This window comes from Heterocephalus glaber, unplaced genomic scaffold (assembly GCF_053883595.1).
Source record: "Heterocephalus glaber isolate CG9 unplaced genomic scaffold, H.glaber_assembly_v1.0 deba00001687, whole genome shotgun sequence".
In the NCBI taxonomy this organism is placed as follows: domain Eukaryota; kingdom Metazoa; phylum Chordata; class Mammalia; order Rodentia; family Bathyergidae; genus Heterocephalus; species Heterocephalus glaber.
The window spans coordinates 8,683,784-8,708,736 of record NW_028258412.1 but is presented as its reverse complement, the minus strand read 5'-3'; the positions used below and the strand labels follow the sequence as shown (position 1 = coordinate 8,708,736).

The window sequence follows — 24,953 nt, the reverse complement described above, 5'->3', positions numbered from 1 at the left end:
TATGAATTTCCCACATAGAACTGCTTTCATTGTGTCCCACAGGTTCCTCTATGTTGTACTGGCATTTTCATTTACTTGGAGAAACTGTCTAATTTCTTCTTTAATTTCCTCTGTGACCCCTTGGTTGTTCAGGAGGGTTTTGTTCAATTTCCATGTGTTTGTGGGTGTTTTGCGGTTTCTTATGTTATTGATCTCCAATTGTATTGCACTATGGTCTGATAATATACAGGGGATAACTTCAATTCTTTTAAATTTACTTAGATATGTACTATGAGCTAGCATGTGATCTATTTTGGAGAATGACCAGTGTGCAGCTGAAAAGAATGTGTATTCTGATTTTGTGGGGTGGAACACTCTGTAAACATCTATTAAGTCCATTTGTTCAATAGCTTCATTTAGTTCTAGAATTTCATTGTTAATTTTTTTCCTAGTTGATCTGTCTATTTGTGATAGAGGGTGTTGAGGTCCCCCACTACAATTGTATTAGTGCTTATTTGGTTTTTCATGGCCATTAATATTTTTTTTAACTTTTTTTTTTTTTTTTTGGTACTGGGATTGAACTCAGGACCTTGCACTTGAGAGGCAGGCAGCGGAACCACTGAACTAAATTCCTGGCCCAAAAAATCAACTATGGAGAATTTTTTTTTTTTCTTTTGGTACCGGGGATCGAACTCGGGTCCTTGTGCTTGTGAAGCAGGCAGCGAAACCACTGAGCTAAATCCCCAGCAATATTTGTTTTGTATAGTTGGGGCATTTGTATTTGGTGCATATGTATTTAGGATTGTCATCTCTTCCTCTTTGGATTGTTCCTTTCACAAGGATGTAGTGACCATCTTTGTCTCTCTTAATTAGTTTTGGTTTGAAATCTACTTTGTCTGCAAATAAGATTGCTATGCCTGCTTTTTTCTGGGTTCCTGTTGCGTGGAGAACTGTTTTCCATCCTTTTACTTTCAGTCTATGGATTTCCTTTTGAGTTAGGTGTGTTTCTTGTATACAGCATATTTCTGGGTTTTGCTTCTTAATCCATTCTGCTAGTCTATTTCTTTTGATTGGTGAATTGAGGCCATTAACATTGATAGTTATAATTGACAGATATTGACTCATCCTTGTCATGATGTTTTACTGTTGTTGGCTCTTTTATTTCTTATTTTCCCCCCTTTCCCTTTAGTGTCTTACCTTGCATGGTGTCTTCTCTCTGTTGGGCCTCATGGAGTTGTGACCTTCATTGTCTTTTTCTAGGATATTGCTTAAAATTGTTTGTAGTGCTGGTTTGGTGTTCATGAAATTTCTCAGGTGTTCTTTGTCATGGAAGTATCTAATTTCCCCATCGATTTTGAAAGATAATTTTGCCAGATACAACAGTCTAGGTTGGAAGTTTTTTTCTTTTAGGGCTTGAAATACTTCACTCCAGGCTCTCCTTGATTTGAGGGTTTGTGTTGAGAAATCTGCCGTGATTCTGATGGGCTTTCCTTTGTAGGTGATTTGTTTCTTTTCTCTAACTGCCTGTAGAATTTTGTTCTTCTGTTGGGTTTCTGGGATCTTGACCATTATATGTCTAGGTGTAGATTTTTTTTTGGTCATGGCTGGATGGAGTTCTATATGCCTTACTTATCTGTACGTTCAACTCTTTACCTCTGTCTGGGAAGTTATTTACTATTATTTCTGTGAACAGATTTTTTATGTCTGTTGTGCTTTCTCCTGTTCTTTTCATGGACTCCTATGAGTCTTATGTTATTCTTCTTTGCATCATCTAGCAGCTATTGGATTGATTTCTCATGGTCCCTTACTATCTTTAAGAAGTCTCTGTTTTCATGGTCCTTAACCACAAACCTGTCTTCTATACCTGATATTCTGTCTTCAGATTCTCTTAGTCTGCTCTGCATGCTTTCAATGGAGTTTTTAATCTCCTGAATATCTGCTTGAATCTGTTTCATGGATTCCATTTCTTTCTTATGTTGAGCGATCATGTTTTCCATTTCTTTTTTATGCTGGGCATTCATAGCTTCCAGCATGTTTCTGATCTCATCTATTTTCTTATCTGTTTCTGCTCTAGAGCTTCTAATCATGTCTTTCACTCTGCTCACCATGTCTGTATTTATCTGGGAGATTATTTCTGTTTTGAATTTTTCTAGAGCCTCATGCATCTGCTTTGTTACTTCCTGTGCTATCAGTTTAGGGTGTCCAAGTGGTTGCTTATCAGAGTTTTCCACCTCATTTCCCCCAGAATTTCCTTTTTGTGGCATGGAAGCCTGCATTTGTGCCTTGCTTAAGTGTCTTCTCATTTTTGTTTTTGGTAGTGTCCTTGATTTAATTCCTGGGTTGGTATTTCAAGATCGCTTAATGTAGGTATCTTTGTTGCTTGTGTTTAAAAACTCCTTGTGGAATGATTGCTTTTCAGAGATGTCTTCTAGATATGGCTTGTGTTTGGGTTTTGAGACTCTAATGACTCTGAAGCTATTATATTTTTCTTATACCAGGAAGGAAAACTAATTAGATCAATCACAACATGTTAGCACAAATGATATAGTCAGCAATACCATAGCATCAAGCACAGCTTAGAAAATGACACTTTGTGGTAGTTATTCATCTATCACTTTTTTTTAAATGTAAATTTATTTTTGGAATAAATAAATTATTTACGTGGCTCAAAATTCGACAGATATGAAAAGGTGTATGCTTACAAGCAAACACCATGACACCAGCTTCTTGTCCCGAGTGGAGGACCTGTTTCCATGGCCCCTGGAACCATGAGAAGTTTCAAACCTGCCACAAGGCAGGATGAACACCTTCCCAGGTCCTGCGCACAATGGCTCTGGCACTCAGTAGTGCCTGTGTCCCCTGCCGAGACTTCCTGGGGACAGACTTCCAGGGTGGGGCTTGTGGCTTCCCCAGCGGGCTGCATGAGTGGGTCCCCTCCCACTCTGTGGTCCCCATGTGGGTGCCAGGTATCTGTGATGGTTGTGCAGTGTTTTCACCTTTGTTCACACTTGCGTCTCGGTGCCCTAAAATGCCCCTGTGCCAGTGCCAGATGTGCCCCCTCCCTGGAACCCTGGAGGTGAACATTTTAACCACGCCAGGCCTAGAACCTGCCCCCTGCAGGTCTGGGTGATTCTGAGGTGAACATGAATGCCACACTTGCACACAGTGCAGTGGATCAAATCTGGGGCTTGTGCACACTAGGCAGGTGTTCTGCCGCTGAACCGCCTCCACAGGACCTCTGATCAAATCTATATGGATTTTCAATTGCTTTCTCCAGTTTTTTGTTCTGAGACAAGGTCTTGCTGTATAGTAGTTCAGGCTGGCCTTGAACTCATGGTGATCCTCCTGCCTCAGCCTCCCAAGTGCTGGGATGACAGGCCCGTGCTACCATGCCTGGCCCCATCAATTTTGAGTTCAGAAAGCTTCTGCCATCAGTAAGTCAGAGGCGGCATGCCCCCAGTTTTAACTTTCTTGAATCCATTTCTATTCCTTTGCCCCCAGAACTAAGCAGTGATGGCAGTAGCTGTGAAGTTGCCACTCTGTGCACTGTGCTCCCTGCTGTCTGGCGAGACTCCTGTGGACCCCAGCCATGCAGTGTGGCCCTCGCCCACCTGGGGCTCCTGTCACTGGTCCTGCAGTGCTCACCTGCTGTGGTGTCACCCAGCAGCACAGGCCTGCAGTTCTGCGAAGCTGAGCTTCAGGTCCAGCGCCACCTGTGTCCCCAGGCAAGTGACACCACTTTTGAGTCAGGCTCAGCCCAGGGAGGTGCATGCAGCTGCGAGGCGCTGGCCACACATTCACCCAGTCTGGGGCCCTCCTACCTCTGCTGCACAGGAGAACATCCAGGTGTGGACGCAGAGCACAGAAAGCTATGCCTTCAGCCCCTGGCCGAAGACTGTGTCTTGCTGCCATGTGCTTACTCTGTTCCGGAGTGTGAATGAGTCCCATTTTAATCAGGTTTTCTCTCTTTCATTTTCAGTACTGAGGATTAAACCCACGGCCTTCGTACTGAACAGTATCCCCAGCCCTTTTTTAAACTGTGAGTTTAGGAAGCTCTTGCCATCAATGACTCAGAGATTGTCTCTTCCTCTAATTTTAAATTTTTTTAATCTGTTTGATATTACTTTGCCCAAGCTGGGGTAAGATGTGTGATCTTGCCTCAGCCTCCCAGAGCGCTGGGATTGCAGGTGTGCACACCACAACTGACCCCTCAGGCTTTACGTCCTGTCAGCCTCACCATCTCTTGACAAGGTCTGATGTTTCTCACTCAAGTTGCTGTGCAGGGCCTTGGATGTGGCACTTCAAACGCTGGTTCCCATAATGCACTTCCGGTATAGGTTTTGCCTACTGCACCTGCAGAGCTGCCCTTGGCTGTGGGGAGACAGCCTGTGCCCGCCGAGGGGTGCAGCACTGGTCAGGTCAAGGTCCCCAGCTGGGCCCTCAGAGGGGGCTTCTTCCCAGCTCTGGGCCAGATTCACCCAGGTCTGGGAAAAGTCAAGTTTATTGCACATCTCAAAGCACAACTGAAGAAAACTGCACACCGCACTTAAGGTAAAAGGAGTTTAAAGAATCCACAGACTTGGCTTAATTGCACTAACGTCCCTGGGCCTGGGAGGGCAGAGTGCTGATGACTCCCGGGAGGGCTCTGTGGAGGTGCAGGATGGCCTGAGCTGGCCACCGCCTCTCGCCCTCCCCTGCGTGGCTGGTGGCCCTGTCACAGGCTGTGTTGTTGCCATTGCCCATGGCTGGGGCTCTGATGGCTCACCCAGCAGAAGCATCGAGTGTCGCCAGGCAGAGGTGGCTAAAAAAAGCAGCCTTGGCAGCCAGGACTGGCCCAGCCCCAGGCTGGGGCTTGGGTGCCAGAGGGCAGTGCCAGGTGCAGACCGAGGCCCCAAGGATGGCAGGCTAGACAGGTGCAGGACAGAGCATGGGGAGAGACCAGAGGCCTCCTTACTTCCAGAAGATGTGTTTCTCCATGTAAGATTCAGTTTCAGATGAGGTATCTCACATGGGTTTGTACTACAACAAACACAAAGGCTATAGTCAGCAGTCCCGCTCAGAGGATGTCTGGCTTTATGACGGCCACACCGCACCAGTTCAGCCTCACTCCCACAGTGTTTCACAGCTCGCTGCCAGCCCGGCAGGGGTGTGTGGCTCCTGTCCCTGGCACACACGGCCCTGGTGGTGGGGCGGCAGGTGACAGAGGTGTGTGGCACTATGTTGTTGCACACAGCCCAGTGCCACAAATGTGGGTGACCTGGTCCTGCCTGGCCCAGCGTGGAATGTGCCAAGGTGCCGCATCTCAGGGAGGGACAGGGACATGTGACGACGATGCCGGGAGCGCTGACCTGCACCCCCGTCACCTGGCACTGCTGTCACAGTGTCCCTGCCAACAGCCCTGGCTCCTCCTGCCTGGGAGGCTCCCTCGTCTCCCACACTCAGCCTCAGGTGTGACCAGAGCCTGACTGCACAGGAGGAGCTATGCATGCAACTGGGCAGCAGCCCTGTCCCCACTTGGAAGCGACCTTGCAAGAGGCCACAGGTGCTGCCGCTGCAGTGACAGCTCTGGACACCCAGCTGAGGCTGTGGGTTCTCGAACAAGACAGGAACAAGATGGATGACAAGAGTGGGTGCTGGTGTGGCTGGGTGTGGACATGTGTCACCAGGCCAGCTCCCACACCACTGTGGGGCCCAGCACTGGGGCCTCTCCTGGCCAGGTGTGGCCCCTCAGATGACCTCCCACTCGTCCTCCAGGTCCTCAGGGTGAGGGGCGGCCGCCTGGCTGCTCCTCAGGGTGCCAGGTGCGTGGATGAATGTCCTCGTGAGCCGCTGGAGGAGGCAGCTGGGGGGCCCCACTGCCCACAGCTCATCTGACGAGGTCACTGTGAAACAATGCGTTTCCAGGGGTTTTCTTCCAGTAGTCGCCAGCAGGGTTTTTGTCTGTGACGCCATAGTGGCGGGCAATGTCGCTGTTGGGACAGCGGGCCCACACGGTCCTGGTGCTCAGTGCCAGCTGGTAGGCCTGCAACCCTGGTACATGTTCCCAGTCAGTGCCCAAGGGCATCTCCTCGGTGATCCCGGTGCGGACATGCACTTTCCACCTGCTGTCAAGTGCCCACAGCATCTGGTCGTTGGGACTGGCGTGGACGCTGACCAAGGTGACTCCGGTGGGCTGGACGGGAGGCTCGATGATGCCGGGAGGATCAGGCTGGGATTCAGAGGCTGGGTCCTGACCCGGAAGTAAACTCCGCCCCTGGAATCACAGGCCCAGATGTGCTGGTTCCCACACGCCAAGCTGGTCAGCTTTACGGCTCCTAGCTGGGAGAGGTCCAGCTTTGTCCAGTGCATGCCGGTGGGGCAACTCTTGGACAGCGTGCGGATGAACACCTGCCCGAGGCTGTCCAGGGCCCACAGAGCATCCTGGCAGGCGGCGTAGGCGCACGCCTCAGTGTCGGGCGGCAGCTGCACTGTGGATGGCCGGCACTGCACGCTCTGGGCCCTGATGCTGCACAGGTCTTTGCTGCTCTAGCACAGCCACAGGGAGCTCCCTTCCTTGGTGGGAGCCGCAGAAGCCAGCACAAAGGCCCATTCTGTCGCAGACGCTGTCCCCTGGGGAACGACATTACTCCAGTAGGTGCCTATAAGACTTCCCTTGGGGACATGGAACTCGTTCTTGCCTGAGGAGATCCAGACGTCACTGCTGTTCACCCCCAGCAGACTGGGCTGGCACTGAAGCTGCTGGGACCAGAATGCCATGCGCAGTTTGTCCGCCACCTTCTCCACGGGCACTTGGGCCACCGTGGCCACTGAGTGCGTGTCATGGATGATGGTCTGGAATAAGCTGCACTGGTCAAACACCACATAGTCGATGATGCTCACCTGCTGCCAGTGGTTGTCGTCTCCTTGCGGCTTCTTGGGCACCATGCCGGTCCTGAACCACAGCTTTCCCCAGATGTCCAGCGCCCAGAGGGTGTGCTGGTCCCCGAGAGTGATGCAGACGGGCTCCAGGGCTTGCTTTTCACTGACGATGTCACACGTCCACTGCTCCCCCTCGGGGCAGAAGCTGCTCACGCCCTCACGGTAGAGCAGGGCCCTCTGCTCTGTCAGTGCCCACACCACGAAGTTCTGGGCGGCGATCTGGGCCAGCGGGTAAGGACAGTCCACCTTCCCAGTGCAGGTGCAGGGGCGATCCACGCTGAGCCCTGTCTGCAGGTACACGTCACCGTTAGTCCTGATGATCCAGGCCGTGTCATCGCTCAGGGACACGAACACGGCCTGGGGCAGCACTTTGTACCAGTGCCACTTGCCCTTGATGGTAACTTTCCCACACACGAAAGCATGGTTGGACTCCTGCTCGATCTTCCAGAGCAGGGCTCCTGATCCGACTTGAGCAGGGTGGGGTCATCTGCCCCTGGCTGGCTCAGGTCCTGCAGGGAGCGACCCGCTCTGAGCTCTGTCACACTAGTCTCTGAGGAGGAAGATGGCAGCCCGTGGGCGTAGATGTCCTCCTCATCACTGGATGTCAGGCCTGGGTCCTGGGAAGGCAGCTCGAGCCAAGGCTTGTGGGTGCTGGCCGCCAAGGAGGTCATCAGAGGAGCCACCAGGGTCCCCTCACCACCCCTGTCACCTTTGGAAGTGGCCATTTCCTGCTCCCCTGTGTCATCATCAGAGACAGCAGGCCAGGGGTCTGCGCTGAGGTGGCCGGGGCCGTCCTGTTCTTTGCTGGCCCGCTCCATGCCCTCTATAGTCAGGATCCCTGACAGCCACTGTGCTGCCCCGGGGCGCAGCTGGAGCTGGGAGTCGCCGTGAGCAAGTCCAGGAGTGAGGGTTCTGGAGAGGGGCTCTGGGGGCCCTTGGCCTCCATGTCCTCCCCTTTGGGGGTCTGGGCAGAGCTGGCCTGGCCTGGGCAGAGCACCTGTCCGGGGCTGGGCTCAGTGTTCACAGGAACAGGCTGTTCTTCGTGTCCTTGGTCACTTCCGCCTTCCACACCATCCCTCGGGAGCAAGGGCAATGTCAACACCCCAGGGAGCAGTGCCAGCTTGCATGAGAGGTGACACTGTGGAAGTTCAGTGGCAACGTTGTCTTTATCCAGTACATCGGGGACAGATTCGGGCACCTCCAGGACACTAAACGTTTCAGCATCATTATTTTCCAGCAAGACACCATTCACCTCGCTGCCCCCAAGGCTGCTTTTCCGGTCGGGTGACTTTGTGCTCAGCTGGTCCACACTGCTGCCCAGGATACTTGAGGCCACTGACAGCTGGTCTATGCTCAGGGACCTTGGGCTGCCACTGGGGAGCTTGGAGCAGGGTGTCAGCTCCAGGGAGCTGGGAACAGCATCACTGCCGCCGCCTTCTGGCTTGTTCCTCCTCCTCCTCTTCACCCTGATGGGCTTCACAACCAGCTCCTGCTCGAAGTCCTCCAAGCTGATGGCGCTGAATCTCTGTGGGGTGGGTTGGCCACCCTTGCCAGGTTCCGGGGCGGCTGGGGGCTCAGGTGGCAACAGGCTGGAGCCACTGTCAGTGGAGGTGAGCGAGCTGCTCCGGGGCTCGCTGGCTGCTGAGCTGGCCAGGGAGGAGCCTCTGAGCCTGGTCTCCAAGGTGGCCACCCCCAGGGGCTTCTCCAGACACTGCGCATGGACATGTTCGAGACGTCTCACCACCTCCAGACCATCCTTTGCTACTGATGCTAGTCCTTCAGGCCTGCTCAAAATTCTAATGCTGTTCCTATCTCCCTTCAAGAAGAAGATTTCATTTTCTGTGCAGGAGACAGACACAATATCACCAGATCCTTCCAAACCAGCAATGGTGGCCTGGCTCATGGTGTCCAGAAGGTAGATGCTGTACTCGTTCCAGCTCAGCACCCAGCCCTCCCAGAAGAAGCAGGACACCAGCCCCAGGTGCTTCTTGGGAGAGCCGCAGCACCCCCTGTCCTTGGGCTCCACACGTGGGTACAGCTCGAAGGGCGTGACCCCACCCACAAAGACATCCTTCAGGATGAAGATGGCTTGCACAGTGCCATGCTTGTCAGCCTTCCACAGCCACAGCCCAGGCCTGGACGCATACAGGGTGAGGTCGCTCTGCTTGCACAGTCCTGGTATAAAACAAGCACCAAATTTTCCAGTACTCTTCCTTGCTTGCATCCTGATCTGTTGGACAGACCTCTCCTCGGTGTAGAAGAGCAGAGTCCTCTGCAGGGTGGACACAAGCAGCACCTTCTGGCTGTAATCCAGCTGCATGATGGACGACGGCTCCTCCAGCACCAGGAGTGAGTTGCAGAGCCCCTGGTCCAGATCCAGAAAGGAATACACAATCTTCCCTCGGTCATCTCCCGAGAACAGTTTCATCCCATTGGGGCTCCAGGCCAGTGCCGTGATGCTGTTTCTGTGCACCCCGGTGACGTCAAATCTCCAAAGCTACCAGCAGGCGATGAAACAAAGGCGAGGCAAGTGTGACCGCTGGGGCTCGGGCTGTGGGGCGACCGCTCCATCTGCCCGCTTGGGACCCACAGAGAGGACACCCAGGGTGTCCCCAGGCCTCAAGTGCTTTATGCCGAAGGTCCACACGGGAACAAAAGTGCTGCCTGCTTGTTCCTCCCTGGCAGTGCGGACACGAGTTGGAACACTTCGACCCTCCCAGAGGCAGGGCCGGCTGCCACCAGGTCATCAAAGCAGCTCAGCAGCTTCACCACGGTGATGGGTTCCGTCTTCCCCTCGAAGTTGTACTTCCTCATGTGGCTGAGGCGGCAGCAGTACAGGTAGAGCATGCCGATGCTGCTGCCCACCGCGATGTAGTCCCCATTGGCATCGAGCACCGTGAGGTAGACCACCAGGGAGCGGAAGCCCTTCTGCACCTTGGCGGGGATGGCACTGAGGAGACGGTACAGTGGACAGAACTCTCGGAAGGTCACGGGGTCTGGCATCGACGCCATGGCCACGGTTTCCGCACATAGTCTTCCAGCAGGAAAGGGGGTGCGTGCTCCTCATCCAGAGAAAGCTGGGGCTCCCACGCAGCCCCTCCAGACTCGTCCGCCCCGCCGGCCCGGGAGGCGGGGATGGAGGCGGGGCCGCAGGGGCAGCCGGGAGCTCGTTCCCTGGCAACAGGGCCCCGGCTGGGCCAGCGGCGAACGACTCTGCCTCATCTATCACTTTTAACTATGTGAGTTAAATTAAAACCAAGGACCAACCCAATGTAAGTTTATAATGAATAAGCTCTTCAATATAGGATCTTTCCCCTTCGGGGTGGGGAGCTAAATGGAGTTGGGGAGGGAGGGACAGGTAGAAAGAACAGGTAAGATGAGCAGTGAGGCCAGAAGACACAGAAAGATCACACAAACTCTAAGAAGTTGTTAAAGGCGAGAGAAAATGGCAGAATGAAAGAGCAAAGATGTGACTAGAACCACCTAACAGCAACAGGGAGGCTGGATACCGGATTTCCTTTCCTTTAAACCTAATGATAACCAAGAGAAGGAAAGAACAGTAAGGGAGAAATCCGACTTCAGTGCAGAAAGGAACAAATGGGGAGATGAGGGGCAATGGGGGACAGACAGTGAGAGAATGAGAGAGAGAGAAAGAAAAGACAAAAGAAAGAAAAATAAAACTTTGAAGAGTAGAAAAAAAAGTAAAAATTAAGAGTTAAAAATAAAAAAAAATTTTTTTTCTTTTTTGCAAATAGCAATAGAAATTATGGGCCTCCTTCAGGGTATGTCTCTGTTGTCACAGTAGGCAATGTAGGAATCTCTGTGCATACACAAGTCAATGAGTCTCAGCAAGCCAGCAGCAGACCAAGTACAGTGGTCTGATGTGCCTTTATTGTAGAGATTCTCTTTACTTTTCTGCTGAGCTTCAGTTTTCTTCCAGAAGCCTGAGAAGCCCTCTTTCTGTTACTAACTTCTGCTCTATCTTGTGGCACTCAGGACAAGGGTCTTTATATTCTCCTGTGCCTCTGTAGTGTGGGACGAGGTAGGAAAAAAGCCAGAAGGTAGGCGATGCTACGGGGGGGGGGGGGGGCACGGATGGGACTGAGCGTTGGAGGCGCCCGTGTAGCTAAGCGGACCTCACTGTACCATGGGCGTGGCCCGGGACGGCTGCAGGAACCCCGAGCTGCTTGCCTTGTCTCACCAGGGCCAGTCGCTGGTCGCCCCGGCTTTGAGAGCGTCGGGTGGGGGTGGGGCTGCAAGACGCCTCTGTGACCTCACTGTGCCGTGGGGGTGGCCCGGGACGGCTGCAGGAACCCCAAGCTGCTGGCCTTGTCTCACAGGGGCCAGTTGCTGGTCGCCGTTTGCCACCGCTTTTGTGTATGATCTTCTTGATGATCTTCTCCATTCTATCTGCCAGTATCTCATTAAGGATTTTTGCATCGATGTTCATTAGTGAGGTTGGCCTATAGTTCTCCTTTTTGGTTGGGTCTTTCTCTCCTTTGGGGATCAAGGTGATGCTTGCTTCCAGGAATGAATTTGGGAGTATTGATTCCCTTTCAATTTCATTGAAGAGTTTAAACAGTAGTGGCAGTAGTTCCTCTCTAAATGTCTTGTAGAATTCAGCAGTGAAGCCATCAGGACCCGGGCTTTTCTTAGTTGTTAAGTTTTTAATTATATTTTCAATTTCATTGGTTGATATTGGGTTGTTTAGAATTTTTAGGTGTTCTTCATTCAACTTTGTTAATTCATATGTATCTAGGAATCTGTCCATTTCTTCTGTGTTTTCCATCTTATTAGCGTATAAGTTCTTGAAGTAGGTATTGAAGATCCTCTGGATTTCTGCTGAGTCTGTTGTCATTTCACCCTTTTCATTCCTAATTGCATGGATTTGGGCCTTTTCTTTCCTTTCTTTGGATAAGGTTGGCTAAGGGTTTGTCAATTTTGTTGATTCTTTCGAAGAACCAACTCTTGGCTTCATTGAGTTTTTGTATCATTCTCAGTCTCCATTGCATTGATTTCTCCTCTGATCTTTCTAATTTCCTCCCTTCTATGAGCTTTGGGTTTGTCCTGCTCTTCTTTTTCTAGAAGCTTGAGGTTCAGCATCAGGTTGTTTAATTGGGCTCATTCTGTTTTCCTAATATGCCTATTCACTGCTATGAATTTCCCTCTTCAGACTGCTTTCATTGTGTCCCATAGATTCCGATATGTTATATTGTCATTGTCATTTAATTGAAGGAACTGTCTGATTTCTTCTTTAATTTCCTCTATGACCCATTGGTTACTCAGAAGTGTGTTGTTCAATTTCCACGTGTTTATCAAATTGGTCAAGTTTCTTTTGCTGTGGATCTCCAATTTCATCGCACTATGATCTAATAATATACAGGGGATAACTTTAATTCCTTTGCATTTACTTAAACATGTTCTATGTGTGAGTATGTGGTCTATTTTGGAAAATGACCCATGTGCAGCTGAGAAGAATGTGTATTCTGATTTTGTGGGGTAGAAGACTCTGTAAACATCTGTTAAGCTCATTTGTTCAAGAGTTCGATTGAGTTCTAGTATTTCATTACTTATTTTTTTTCTAGTTGATCTATTTGTGACAGTGGGGTGTTGAGGTCCCCCACTACAATTGTATTAGTGCATATATGACTTTTCATGTCTGTTAGTATTTGTTTTATATAGTTGGGTGCACTAGTGTTTGGTACATAGATATTTATGATTGTCATCTCTTCCTCTTGGATTCTTCCCTTTACAAGGATGTAGTGTCCTTCTCCATCTCTCTTAATTATTGTTGGTTTGAAATCCACTTGATCTGCAAAGAGGATAGCTACTCCTGCTTTTTTTCGGGTTCCTGTCACATGGAGTATTGTTTTCCACCCTTTAACTTTCAGTCTATGAGTTTCCTTTTGAATTAAGTGTGTTTCTTGTATGCAGCATATTGTTGGATTTTGCTTCTTGACCCATTCTTCCAGTCTATTTCTTTTGATTGGTGAATTGAGACCATTAACATTGATGGTTACAACGGAAACATATTGACTTATCATTGCCATGACTTTTTCTTTTTGTTGGGTTCTCCCTCTTTACATTTAATTTCTTGTCATGCCAGATGGGTTCATTCTGCTTTGCTTCCTGGGGTTGTGATCCTCAATGTCTGTTCCTAGGATATTGTGTAAAATTCTTTGGAGTGATGGTTTGGTATTCACAAAGGTCCTAAGGTGCTCTTTGTCATGAAAGTATCTTATTTCTCCATCCACTTTGAAAGATAGCGTTGCAGGGTACATCAATCTGGGTTGGAGGCTGTTTTCTTTTAGGGCTTGGAATATGTCACTCCAAGCTCTTCTTGCCTTGATGGTTTGTATTGAGAAGTCTGCTGTGATTCTGATGGGCTTTCCTTTGTATGTGATTTGTTTCTTTTCTCTGACTGCTTGGAGAACTTTGTTCTTCTGTTGAGTTTCTGGAATCTTAACAATTATATGCCTATGTGTAGATTTTTTTTGATCAAGGCTATTTGGAATCCTATATCCCTCACTTATCTGTATGTCAAGCTCTTTTCCCCTGCTTGGGAAGTTTTCTGCCATTACTTCTGTGAAGAGTTTTTTAATGTCATCTGCACTCTCTCCTGTTTCTTCATTGACTCCAATCAGTCTTAGGTTATTCTTCTTTGCATCATCTAGCAGAGCAGCTGCTGGATCGATTTCTTGTGTTCCCTTATAATTTTGAAGCAATTTTTCTTTTCCTGGTCATTAATTGCAATCTTATCTTCTATATCTGAAATTCTGTCCTCACATTGGCTCATTCTGCTGTGTAGACTTTCAGTGGAATTTTTCATCTCCTGGAAATCTATTCGCATGTGTTTTATGGATTCCATTTGTTTCCTATGTTGGAATTCCATCGTGTTCCTCAGCTCCTCTCTAGATTTATTAATCATGTCTTGCACTAGGAGCACAATTTCTCCTGTTATCTGAGAAATGATTTCTGATTTCATTTTTTCCAGATCCTCTTTTGTTGCCAGTTCAGTGGGTCCAGGTGGTTGAGTATCAGAGTGTTCCATCTCATTTCCCTTTGGGGTTGCTGTAGGTGATCTTGAAGTCTGGTTTTGAGACTTATTTATGTGTTTTCTCATTTTGACTGGGGGAGCAGGGGGGTGCTGTTGGCATCTGTGTGGCTCACCTCCTCTGAGCTGGTAGAGGTGGGCCAGAGGCCAGGAGTGGCAGTAGGGATGGTGGCCCAAAAGCCCCTTCCTCTGGGCCGGGAGCAGTGGGACATTTGGTGGCCCAGAAGTCCCTTCCTCTGGACCAGGAGAGGTGGGTCAGATGGCAGCCCAAAAGCCCTTTCTTCTGGGCTGGGAGTGGTGGGAGGGATAGTGGCTGGGCAGCCCCTTCCTCTGGACCAGGAGCATTGGGCAGGTGGCTCAGAAGCCCCTACCTCTGGGCAGGAATTCTTTAAAAGGTGAGAAGTTGATTAGCTCCAGTACGGTGGTCTGGTGGTCCAGTGTCCTCTGTGTCTTTGTAGTGTAGAACCAGGTGGCTGTACAGAGAAGAGGCCAAAGGAGCAGGGTGGGGGTGTCCAGTGGATTGCTCCTGGCATGCAGGCTGATTCGGTGTTTTCAGTGCGACTGGCAACTTCGGGACCACGTCCGCAGACCTGCCTATCTGCCACGGGCTGATTTGGTGTTTTCTGCGTGACTCACAACCTCAGGACCGCATCCGCAGGCCTCAGTTACACTCATGTTTACAGTATTCTGTTCATTAGAAATGAGGTACTAGTCTAACCTCATTGTGTAGGAGAGGGGGATTAAACTCCACCTTTGAAGGAAAAAATATCAAAGAATTCTGTGAACATAATTGAAAGCCATTAGGACATCCTGTGTCCACAAAATACATAACTCCCATGTGCAAAATATATTCACCCTCTGCTAAAACCTCTCAAAATTCTATTCATTACAGTATTAACTTTAAGTCTCCAGTCTCATCTAAATCAGATCTGAATGTTGGTCAGGCTCCCCAGGTAGTATTCCTTATGTGTAATATCTCAAGCACTGTGGGGGGCCTCCCCCCCCCCCCGCTAGAACTCTTGAGTGCCTTTTACGGGCATGTCTAAGCCTGCTGCAAGTCTACCCGGCAACAAGGAAGTAGCCCCAGTACCCTCCCCTTGCTCCCTCCCTCTAGCCCTACGGTATATATGCTGTAGCAGCTTCCGCAATAAACGAGACTTGATCAGAAACCTGTCTTGTCTCCATCTCTCGTGTCCCCTGTCCTTTGTCATTCTCACTCCCCCTCTAGGGTCTCCGTTGACTTACCCGCGGGATGGGACAAAGCACTATTTCTTAAAACTAGAAGTCCTATGAACTAAAGAAACAATTTATCTGCCCACCCACACTCCCCACCCAACATACAATGGTGGGAGTTACAGATTAACCTTCCTGAACACTCCTGTTACATTGGTAGTATTAATGTTTGGAGCCAATAATTTAGTCTTCTAAATGGCCATTATGCTATTCTCGGGGAATATAGCTATGTCTAAATGGGTTATAGGCCATCAAAGTGTGCTGTGTTAGGAATAGGAATGTGGCTTAGTTGTAGAGTGTTTATCTAGCATGCATAAGGCCTGATGTTCTATCCTCAATAATGCACAAACGCACAAACATGCACACACATGCACACACACACACACCACCCCATAATAGCAAAAAACATTGTGATAGCTGTTTTGGTTAGGTATAGCATGATACTACTATATATTCATAATCTTCCTGGAGGGCTGAGACAGAACTTGCTTGGTGTTTTGGTCTCAGGATAGGTCTGTACCTAGAGTTTCCTTTACTTGGAATAGTCAACATGCTCAAGAGAAGTGATGAAACTCTCCTTCTGTGTCTTAGTATCTTCATTTATTTCTTGATAGTAATGACATAGGCATAAATTTTTATACTCCTTTAAAAGAACTCCCTCATTGGGTTCTCATATATTCTATGTATGTAGTGTTCCTATATCTATTGAAGGGAGTTATAGTGATCCTCTTTTTAATTTCAAAACACCCAGATTCTTTCTAGTTTTCTGTACTACATATTCATTTTCTTCAGTTCATGAAATTAGCTCCCATTATCCATAATGCATTTCTTATTCACTGAATTCTAGAAAGCACATTACATAGTTTCATCATTGCTTGTACAGTGGACCCTTGACTTACAAACTCAATTCATTCACGAGGGCTCGTTGTCACTCAAGTTGGTTGTAAGTCAAAACTATTTTTCCCATAAGAAATAATGGAAATTCCCATAATGTGTTCTGAACCTACAAAAGCACACCTTTACTAACCTTTTCATAACAAAAAAGGGTTGTATAATGTGTGTAATTTACCAGAAAGAACAGTAACTTTCCTCGTGCATCCACCAAAAAAATATAAAATGTGCCTAGTTTACTAGAAACGACAAATTCATACTGTACTCACCATTCAAGTTGACATCTTTGGCTTTCAGGAAGGGAAGGTGGTTATTGTCTGGAAACAGAGTCCCCTTCCATAAGAATATCAAGAATCTGGCTCTCTGATGTCCTTTCTCTCCTTGTGAGAGACTGTAGCCCACTAGACCTGCTTCTGGGTCACTAGTCTCGACCTTTTCAGAACTAAAACTAGTCTAAAATTGTCTGTTTCTATCTTTTCTTTAAAACTGTTCTGTAGTATATGACATGATATTGTCATTAAACAAATGAATGCAGTGATTGGCTTTGTGGGGTTTTTTTTTGGTACTGGGGATTGAACGTGGGACTTTGCACTTGTGAGGCAGGTGCTGGAACCACTGAGCTAAATCCCTAGCCCAGTGATTGGCTTTTTCTCTGTCTGGTTGGGTCTTCTCTACAAATGTTTGTAGCTCTGTCCATTTTCTCAGGATTTTCTTTATTTCAGAAGAAGAACTTCGCTGCACTGATTGTTGATACTCCCCTTCCTCTTCAGAAAGCTCCTCAGCTGCCATTCTCTATTGCTCAGCCAGAAGTTTCTGAAGTTCCTCTGTAGACAATTCCTCTGAATGTTCCTCTACTAGTTCTTCAACTTCACCTCTATCTACCTGTAAGCCTATGGACTCTGCTATAGTGACAATGTCATCAACCACAGGGGCAATTGAAGGCTTGGGGACCTCTACATAGCCTTCAAAGTCTCTCTCCTGTATAATTTTATGCCACACTTTCTTCCAGGCAGATCTCAGTGTCCTTAGAGAGACATTGGCCCAGGATTTCTCAATTAACCACACACAGGAAAGGATATTGTAATGTTCCTTCCAGAACTCTTTAAGGGTTAAATTTGTATCTGAGACCATCTGGAAGCACTTCAGGAACAGTTCCTTGGTATATATCTTCTTAAGGTTAGCTATAACCTGCTGGTTCATAAGCTGCAGTAGAGGAATTATATTATGTGGGAGGTACTTGGTACAGCTGTGGGAATTCTTCAGCCAATTCTTCTTCCAAATCTTGTGGATGAGCAGGAGCATTGTCCATGATGAGGAGAGCTTTGAGTGGTAAACTGTCTTCTAGATATTTCTCAACAGTAGGACAGAAAGCCTCCCTGATCCACTCAAGAAAAAGTACTCTTGCTACCCAGGCTTTTGCATTAGATCTCCACATGACCCCTAGCCTATTCCTCATGACTTTATGTTTTCTGAGCACTCTAGGGGGTCTCAGAGTGATAAACCCAGAGAGGCTTTATCTTAAGGTCACCACTGGCACTGGCACATAGCAATAAGGTTAGCATATCCTTCATAGGCTGGTGGCCTGGCACTTCTCTTTCTGGGTAGTGTATGTTCTCCTGAGTACTTCCAGAAAAAGCCAGTTTCATCACAGTCAAAAACTTTATGAGAGCAAAATCCATTTCTCTGTGTTATCATTTTGAAGTGTTGTACGTAATTTTCAGCAGCACTTTTACCAGCAGTGGCTGCTTCACCATGCCTAGTCACACTATGAACTCCAGTTCTCACTTTAAAATTGTGAAATCACCCCTTACTAGCACCAAATGTTCCACCATTATCACTCATTGATGGATTGTCCTTTATGAGGTTTGCATTTGTACCCCAGCTTTTATACAAATTATAGACTCAGGCTATAACCTGCCATCTGCCTTTCATTTATCCACACTAATAATAGCCTTTCTACCTCATCTAACACTTTTGATCATGACTTACTAATTTGAGTAACACCTTTGGCAACACTAGCTTCCTTATACAAATCTTTTCTCTGTAAGATTGTCAAGATGGTGAATTCAACATGCTGTACGTATTATCGAGATCAGTCACATGAATGCCACTCTCATATTGATAGAGCAATAATACACAATAAGATGGCCCTTGCCTTGCCCTTGCCTTGCTTCTATGCTTTTTTCCACAAAATGTTTTGTCCAAGAAATGTAACAGTTTGTGGTCCAGCGTTCCTGCCCAGTGTATCAAAATGTTTTGTGACTGTTTGAACTGCATGACCTTTCAAGAATGTTCCGTAAGCCCCTTCCCTTATAGTAATGTTCTGTTAACTCCCCCCCCCCCGCTTCTGTGAGCATGCTCACCCGGTACATGTTTCTGGAATGTTCTGTAACTCCACCCCCCTGCTTCAGTGAGAATGCTCGCCTACCCCATAGTTCCCTATGTAAGGAGGCTCCCATTTCTGGTCAAAGCACTCAGATTTCTGAGTACGAACTCCTTTAAGCCTGCCCGCATAATAAAAGGTGTTTCTCCAACTCTTCAAGTGATTTTTGGATTCTCAAGTCTTCAAATTGTGGTAGCTGTGACCCAAAGCTGTAACACTTGGCTGTGACTCAGAGCTGTGGCACTTGGCTGTGACGCTGAGTTGTAACACTCGGCTATACCACTGAGCTGCTCTGCTTTCCCACAAAAATATTTCTCCAGTTTCCTTCTTTTCAATTGTGATTACATTCTTTACCTTTTCTTCCTTTCTTATCTTCTTTTCTGACTTTTTGGGGGCCTTTTTGATAGCAGTAATCATAGAGATTATATAAAACACTGACTGGAATCACGTAAACCAACATGTACACATTTGCATCTGGGCTCTAACTGACATTTACATACACTTGCATATGTTTTTCTGGCATCACTAGTCTTTGTTTACAACCTTTCAGGTCATAAAACTTTGATCATTAAGCTAAAACTGAGGCTGGTCACAACTCGAGGATCCACTTACAAATAAACCTAAGTAGTACAGTCTGTAGTAGATTCAGCTTCATCCTTAGGCTAGGCCCCTAATGTGGTTAGTGCACCTGGTCCTTGTGGATGAGCCTGAGACCTGGAAGAAGGACCTTTAGTTTTGTTGTTTCACAAATCCTTGTCATGGGGACTCATTCACCTTTCTGCTGGAAATAGCACAGATAGTGACCTCCTAATGACATAATCAACAAGGGTTCCTATGTTAGCTTTTGTCACTGACAAAATACAGTAAGTACCCAACTTACAATCATTCAAGTTGCAAATTTTCACAGATATACTGTAGGATTCACAGGCATACTGTGTAGGACTCACTTTGCCAGATTATGAATGAGTCTGACTTATGAACATTGTCCCTGAATGGAACTCATTTATAAGTTGGGGACTTACTATACCTGAGATAACACATACAGAGGAAATACTTATTTTGGCTCATAGTTTCAGAGACTTACATCCATGGCCAGTTGGCTCTGTTGGTTTTGGGCCTGATGTGAGGCATAACATTATGACAGAGAGCACATGGTAAAGCAAAGCAGGTTAGCTCATGGCAGCTGGGAAGCAAAGTGAGAGGAAGGGGCTAGGGCCCCAATATACCCTTCAAAGTGACATAACTTCTTTCTGCTTTACGTTACCTGCTAATGTTTCTACCACTTCCCAATAGTCCACAAGCTGGTAACTAGTCCTTTAACACATATGACTTTGGAGTACACTCTAGAGCCAAACTATAACATTTAAGTCACCAAAATCTGAGAACTCTATCCTGAAACAAAACCAGATACATTTTAGAAATGAGAAAGTGTGGCAGAGGTTACGCCAAAGGCCAGTCTCTGAAATCTCCATGAACCTGGGCAGTGAATGCATAGTATGAAGGGGAAGAAGAGGAGAAGGAAAAGATTCCAGATCATCATACCATGACGAAAGGAGCTACTGGCACCATAGTTGATGCTGGGGTCTCTATTGGCTCTTGTATTGCTTCCTGAGAGCCCAGGATGAGAGGTACATGTGTGGTGCAAACCTGTGCCCCTTTCTACTTCTCTCCTGTGTCCTCAACTCAGAAAGTAATGCCATTACCAGGAGACAAGTTGGGCAATTTGTAACCTCTGAGTTTGTCTAAGAAGCAGCCTTTCACACAGGCTGCTCTACACAGTAGAGTTCCTTAAATTTGCCACAGATTTTTTTCTTTTCTTCCTTTCTTTGTTGGGGGGGTACTGAAAATCAAACTCAGGACCTTGTGCTTGCCAGACAGGTATGGCAACACTCAGCTACATCCCAGGCCCTATCAGAGTTCCTTAAATTTGAAACCCTGAATTTCAGACTGATCCTCTTTGAAGGAATGAACTGTGCCTACTGGTGACTTTCTCATGACATGGTGAATGGTAATATGAGAAATCAAGGGCGAGTGATCTTCTGTTTTTTAAAATTTTATTTTTAACTCAGACATAATATAAAAATGTGCATTTTAATGTGGCATTTTCATGCATTTATACATGTTAATAATATTTAAATCAGATTAAACACATCTGCCTTAAGCAGTTTTCATTTCTTTATAATGAAGACATTCAAAGTCCTCTCTTCTAGCTTTTTCAAGTATAAATATGTTGTTATCTGTTGTTACCTAGTGGGCAGTAGCATTCCAGAACTTCTTATTTCTCTTGAACTGTAACTTAGCACCAATTGGTAAACTTTTCCAGATCCCTTCATCTTCCCTATTCTCTCCAGCCTTGGGTAACCCACCATTCTGCTCTCAACTTCCATGAGAACATATTTGGTTTGTTTTTTGGATTCCACATATAAGTGAGATCTTGTATGTGGTATTCTATCATGTATATATGCACCACATTTTCCTTCTCTTTTCATCACCAGATGGTACTTCAGTTTTTTTCTGTTTCTTGGCTATTGTGCATAGTGCTGCAGTGAACATGGGAGCGCAGATGTTTCATCAACATACTGCTTTCATTTCCTTTGGATATATACGCAGTGGTGGGGTCTGCTCAATCATATCATAACTCTACTTTTAAGTTTTTAAGGAATCTATATACTATTTTCCATAATGACTGCACTAATTTGTATCTTTACCAACAGTGTGCAAGGTTGCCTTTTCTCTATATCCTTGCTAGGATTTGCTCTCTGTCCATCCTTTATCTTACTTTTTATTGTACTTTTCAATCTCTCAAATGAGAGAAACCATATGGTATTTAACATTGAGTGTCTGATTTATTTTATTCAACATTATATTTTCCAGGTATATCCATTTTCTTACAAATGTCTCAAGTGTATCCTTATTTATAGCTAAATAGCACTCCATTATGTACAGATAACACATTTTCTTTATCCATTTATCTGTTTGTTTGGGTTTTTTGGTACCAGGGATCGAACTCAGGACCTTGTGCTTGCAAGACAGGCTCGATGCCACTGAGCTAAATCCCCAGCCTCCATTTACCTGTTGATGGTCATACAGGGTGCTTCCAGGATTTAGCTGTTATTAATTGTGCCTTTATAAGCATTGGTATGCTGTAATATGATGTCTTTTGCTCTTTTGGGAAGATAATTAGAAGGGGAATACCTGGCTCAAATGGAATTTCTAATTTTAGTTCTCTGAGAAATCTCCATACTGATTTCCATGGTGGTTGTACTAGTTCACATTCCTTCCATTTGCAGGAGGGTTCCTTTTTTACTAAAGCCATGCTAACATTTGTTATTCTTTGACTTCTTGATGGTTGCCATTCTTTCTGGTGTAAGATGAAATCTTAGAATGGTTTTAATTTGCATTTCTCTAATAGCCAGAGATGCTAAACATTTTTTCATATGTTGGCTATTTGTACTTCTTCTGATAGGTGTCTATTCATTTCACTTGCCCATGTCTTGATTGGGTCTTTTATTTTGAGTTGTCTAACTTTTTCTAGTTTGTTATATATTCTAAATAGTAGGCCTCTGAGGAATAGCTGGCAAAAATTTCCCCCTTTTTGGAGGTTGTCTCTTAATTCTACTAATTGTTTCTTTTGCTGTGCAGAAGCTTTTTAATTTGATATAATTCCATTTGTTGATTTATGTTATTTCTTGTGCAGTTGGAGTACTGTTTAGAAAGTCCTCACCTCCACCTATGACTTCAAGTATTTTATGTGTCTTATTTTCCAGTAGATTCACTGTTTATGTTTTAATGTTTAGATCTTTCATACATTTTGATTTTAGTGTAGTACATGGTGAGAGGTATGGGTCTTTAATCTTCTGCAAGTAGATGATTTTCCTAGCACCCTTTGTTGAATAGGCTATCTTTCTTCTAACATAAGTTTTCAGCCTCTTTGTCAAAGATCAAATAGCTGAATGTGTCTGGGGATGTTTCTGGATCCTCTGCTCTGTCCCATTGATCCACAAGTCTGTTTTTGTGCCAGTACCATGCCATTTTTTATCACTTTTGCTTTGTAGTATAACTTGAAGTCTGAGATTGTAATGCCTCCTGCTTTGCTCTTGTTATACAGGATTGCTTTTGCTATTTTGGGTCTCTTTTGATTCCATATGAATTTAAAGATTTTTCTTTTAGTTATGTGATGAATGTTGTTGGTATTTTCACTGATATTGCATTAAATCTGTATATCAGTTCTGAAAGTATAGGCATTTTGACAATATTGGTTCTGCTTATCCAGGAGCAGAGGACATCTTTCCATTTTCTGATATCTTCTTCAATCTCCTTTTTCCGAGTACTATAGTTTTTGTTGCGGAGGTCTTTCACTTCCTGGGTTAAGTTCTTTTCTTGGTATTTAATTTTTGTTGTTGCTTTTATGAATAGTATTCGTTTTCTTATTTCTTTTTGCATGGTCATTAAGGAGATTCACTTGTAGTTTTCTTTTAGTTGAATCTTTGGTTTTGGGATCAGAGTGATGCTGGCTTCCAGAAATGAATTTGAAAACACTCTATCCCTATCAATTTCTTGTAAGAGTTTGAGGGGCATTTGGTAGTATAACATTCTACAAGGTTTTATAGTATTCATCAGTGAATCCATTAGTTGGTAGGTTTTTTATTATTGCCTCAATTTCATTGCTTTTTATTGGGTTGTTCAATATTTTTGTGTCTTCCTGGGTTAGCTTTGATAATTTGTATAAGTCTAGGAATCAGTCCATTTCTTCAAGGTTTTCCTATTTGTTGGTGTATGATGTTTGTTTGACTTTTATTAGTAAATGTTTGCAGTACATAATGATTACATTAACTACAGGGAATTTGTATGTGTACATAATACATTTCAATTCTTTTTTTTCTTCTTCTTTTTCCAGCATCAGATTAATTTATCTTATAAGGTTTTATAAAGTTAATTATCATATATACAGATTGAAAACCAGACTAATAATAGGGCCAAGAACATATAAAACATATAAAACAATTGTACTAAATCAAGGTACACTTTCAGATACATTGTCCACACCATTTCAATACCTTTTTTTTCTTTTTTCCTATTGTCTGTCTGTTTTAGTTACTTTTCTTCTTGCTGAGACAAACTACCTGACCCCCACAAGCTAAAGGAGGACAGATTTATTTCAGCTCACAGTTTATAGAGGTTTCAGTCCCTAGTCAGATGGCTCCAGGGCAGGTTGGCCTGGCAGCAGGGCAACACGGAGGAGAAAGAGTTCATGGAAGAGCAAGCAGGATGCAGCGATGTGGCAAGCAGCAGCAAGCCCGCCTTTGATCTGTCCCTTTACATTTCATCCAGGCTTCAAGCCTGTTGATTGGTGCCATCCACACCCAGAGTAGGGGTTCCATTATCCATACCCACTCTTTCCCAGTATCCCACACCCTAGATTCAGTCATTTCCCAAAACGGAGAGATTGAACAATAATAACAGGAAGGAAGCTCAAGACAGGTTGAGCTTGAGACTAGTAAAAATCACACAAGGAGATAAAGGGAGATTTTGATGGGTCTTACATTCACTCAGAAGGCACAGAGCAACAGGAGAGGGTAGATACTATTATAAAACCTAAGTTCTGTTCCTAGGTAGATCATCTTCCCCTGCTTAAATGTGCCAGGAGTAACACAGGTCTTGGGCTTCAGTGCCTTCTCCTTATACCTTTCTAATGTTAATAGCCAATATCCCCTCGATTAGGCATAAAAGTATACAGCCCCTTAGGGAAACACATAGACTGTAGAAAAAGCATCATCAACTGAACACTTTTAACAGTTTAATCAGAATTACAGTGCTGGGGAGCTAACCCAAGGCTTCATGCATGTTAGAAAAGCTCTCTACCACTGAGATATATCCCCAGTCCTCATGAATCACAAATAATGAAATAGAATATCAAGATTTTAAAGTAAGTGTAATATTCCCAAAGATGTAAGAAAGAATAATGATATGAAGTATTGTTTCTTGAATCAAAAAACATAGTGTTTTTTGCCCTGTAAAACTTCCATCCGTTCATATCTTTTTCCCCCATTGTATTAGTATATGTTTTTGATATACAGTAAATGCATTCATCTTCATCGGGAATTGGTACATATAAATCTTTATCATTTTTACTTCTCCTCCTCTCCCTCTCATTTCCTTCTATTCTTAGATCTCCTTCCCAACCTTTCAAAGAACCAACTCTTTGATTCATTGATTCTTTGTATTGTGTTTTATAGCCCTAATTTCCACTCTTACCGTTATAATTTCTTTTCCTCTGTTATTTTCAAATTTGGATTGTTCTTGTTTTTCTAGGACCTTCAGATGCATTATGTTATTTATTTAGGATCACTCTATTCTTGTTGTGTGTGTATTCACAGCTATAAACTTCCCTGTTAGAACTGCTTTCACTGTATCCCATAGGTTTTAGTATGTTGTGCTTCCATTTTAATTTTATTTTAAGAACTCTTTTATTTCTCCCCTAATTTCTTCTGTGAT

General features: G+C 45.4%; 1 protein-coding gene and 1 gene segment (V, D, J or C); both read right to left on the bottom strand.

Moving 5' to 3' along the window:
• LOC106009314 (Ig lambda-1 chain V regions MOPC 104E/RPC20/J558/S104-like) overlaps positions 1-24,953 on the bottom strand; it is a 505,149-nt gene that overhangs the window by 466,931 nt on the left and 13,265 nt on the right.
• On the bottom strand, positions 3,832-10,018 carry LOC101712464 (tectonin beta-propeller repeat-containing protein 2-like). Its single transcript, XM_013071686.3, is given in 6 exon segments — positions 3,832-5,872; positions 5,874-6,171; positions 6,174-7,358; positions 7,361-7,792; positions 7,795-9,394; positions 9,562-10,018. Coding segments are annotated over 6 exon segments (4,029 nt in total). The 5' UTR covers positions 9,910-10,018; the 3' UTR covers positions 3,832-5,706.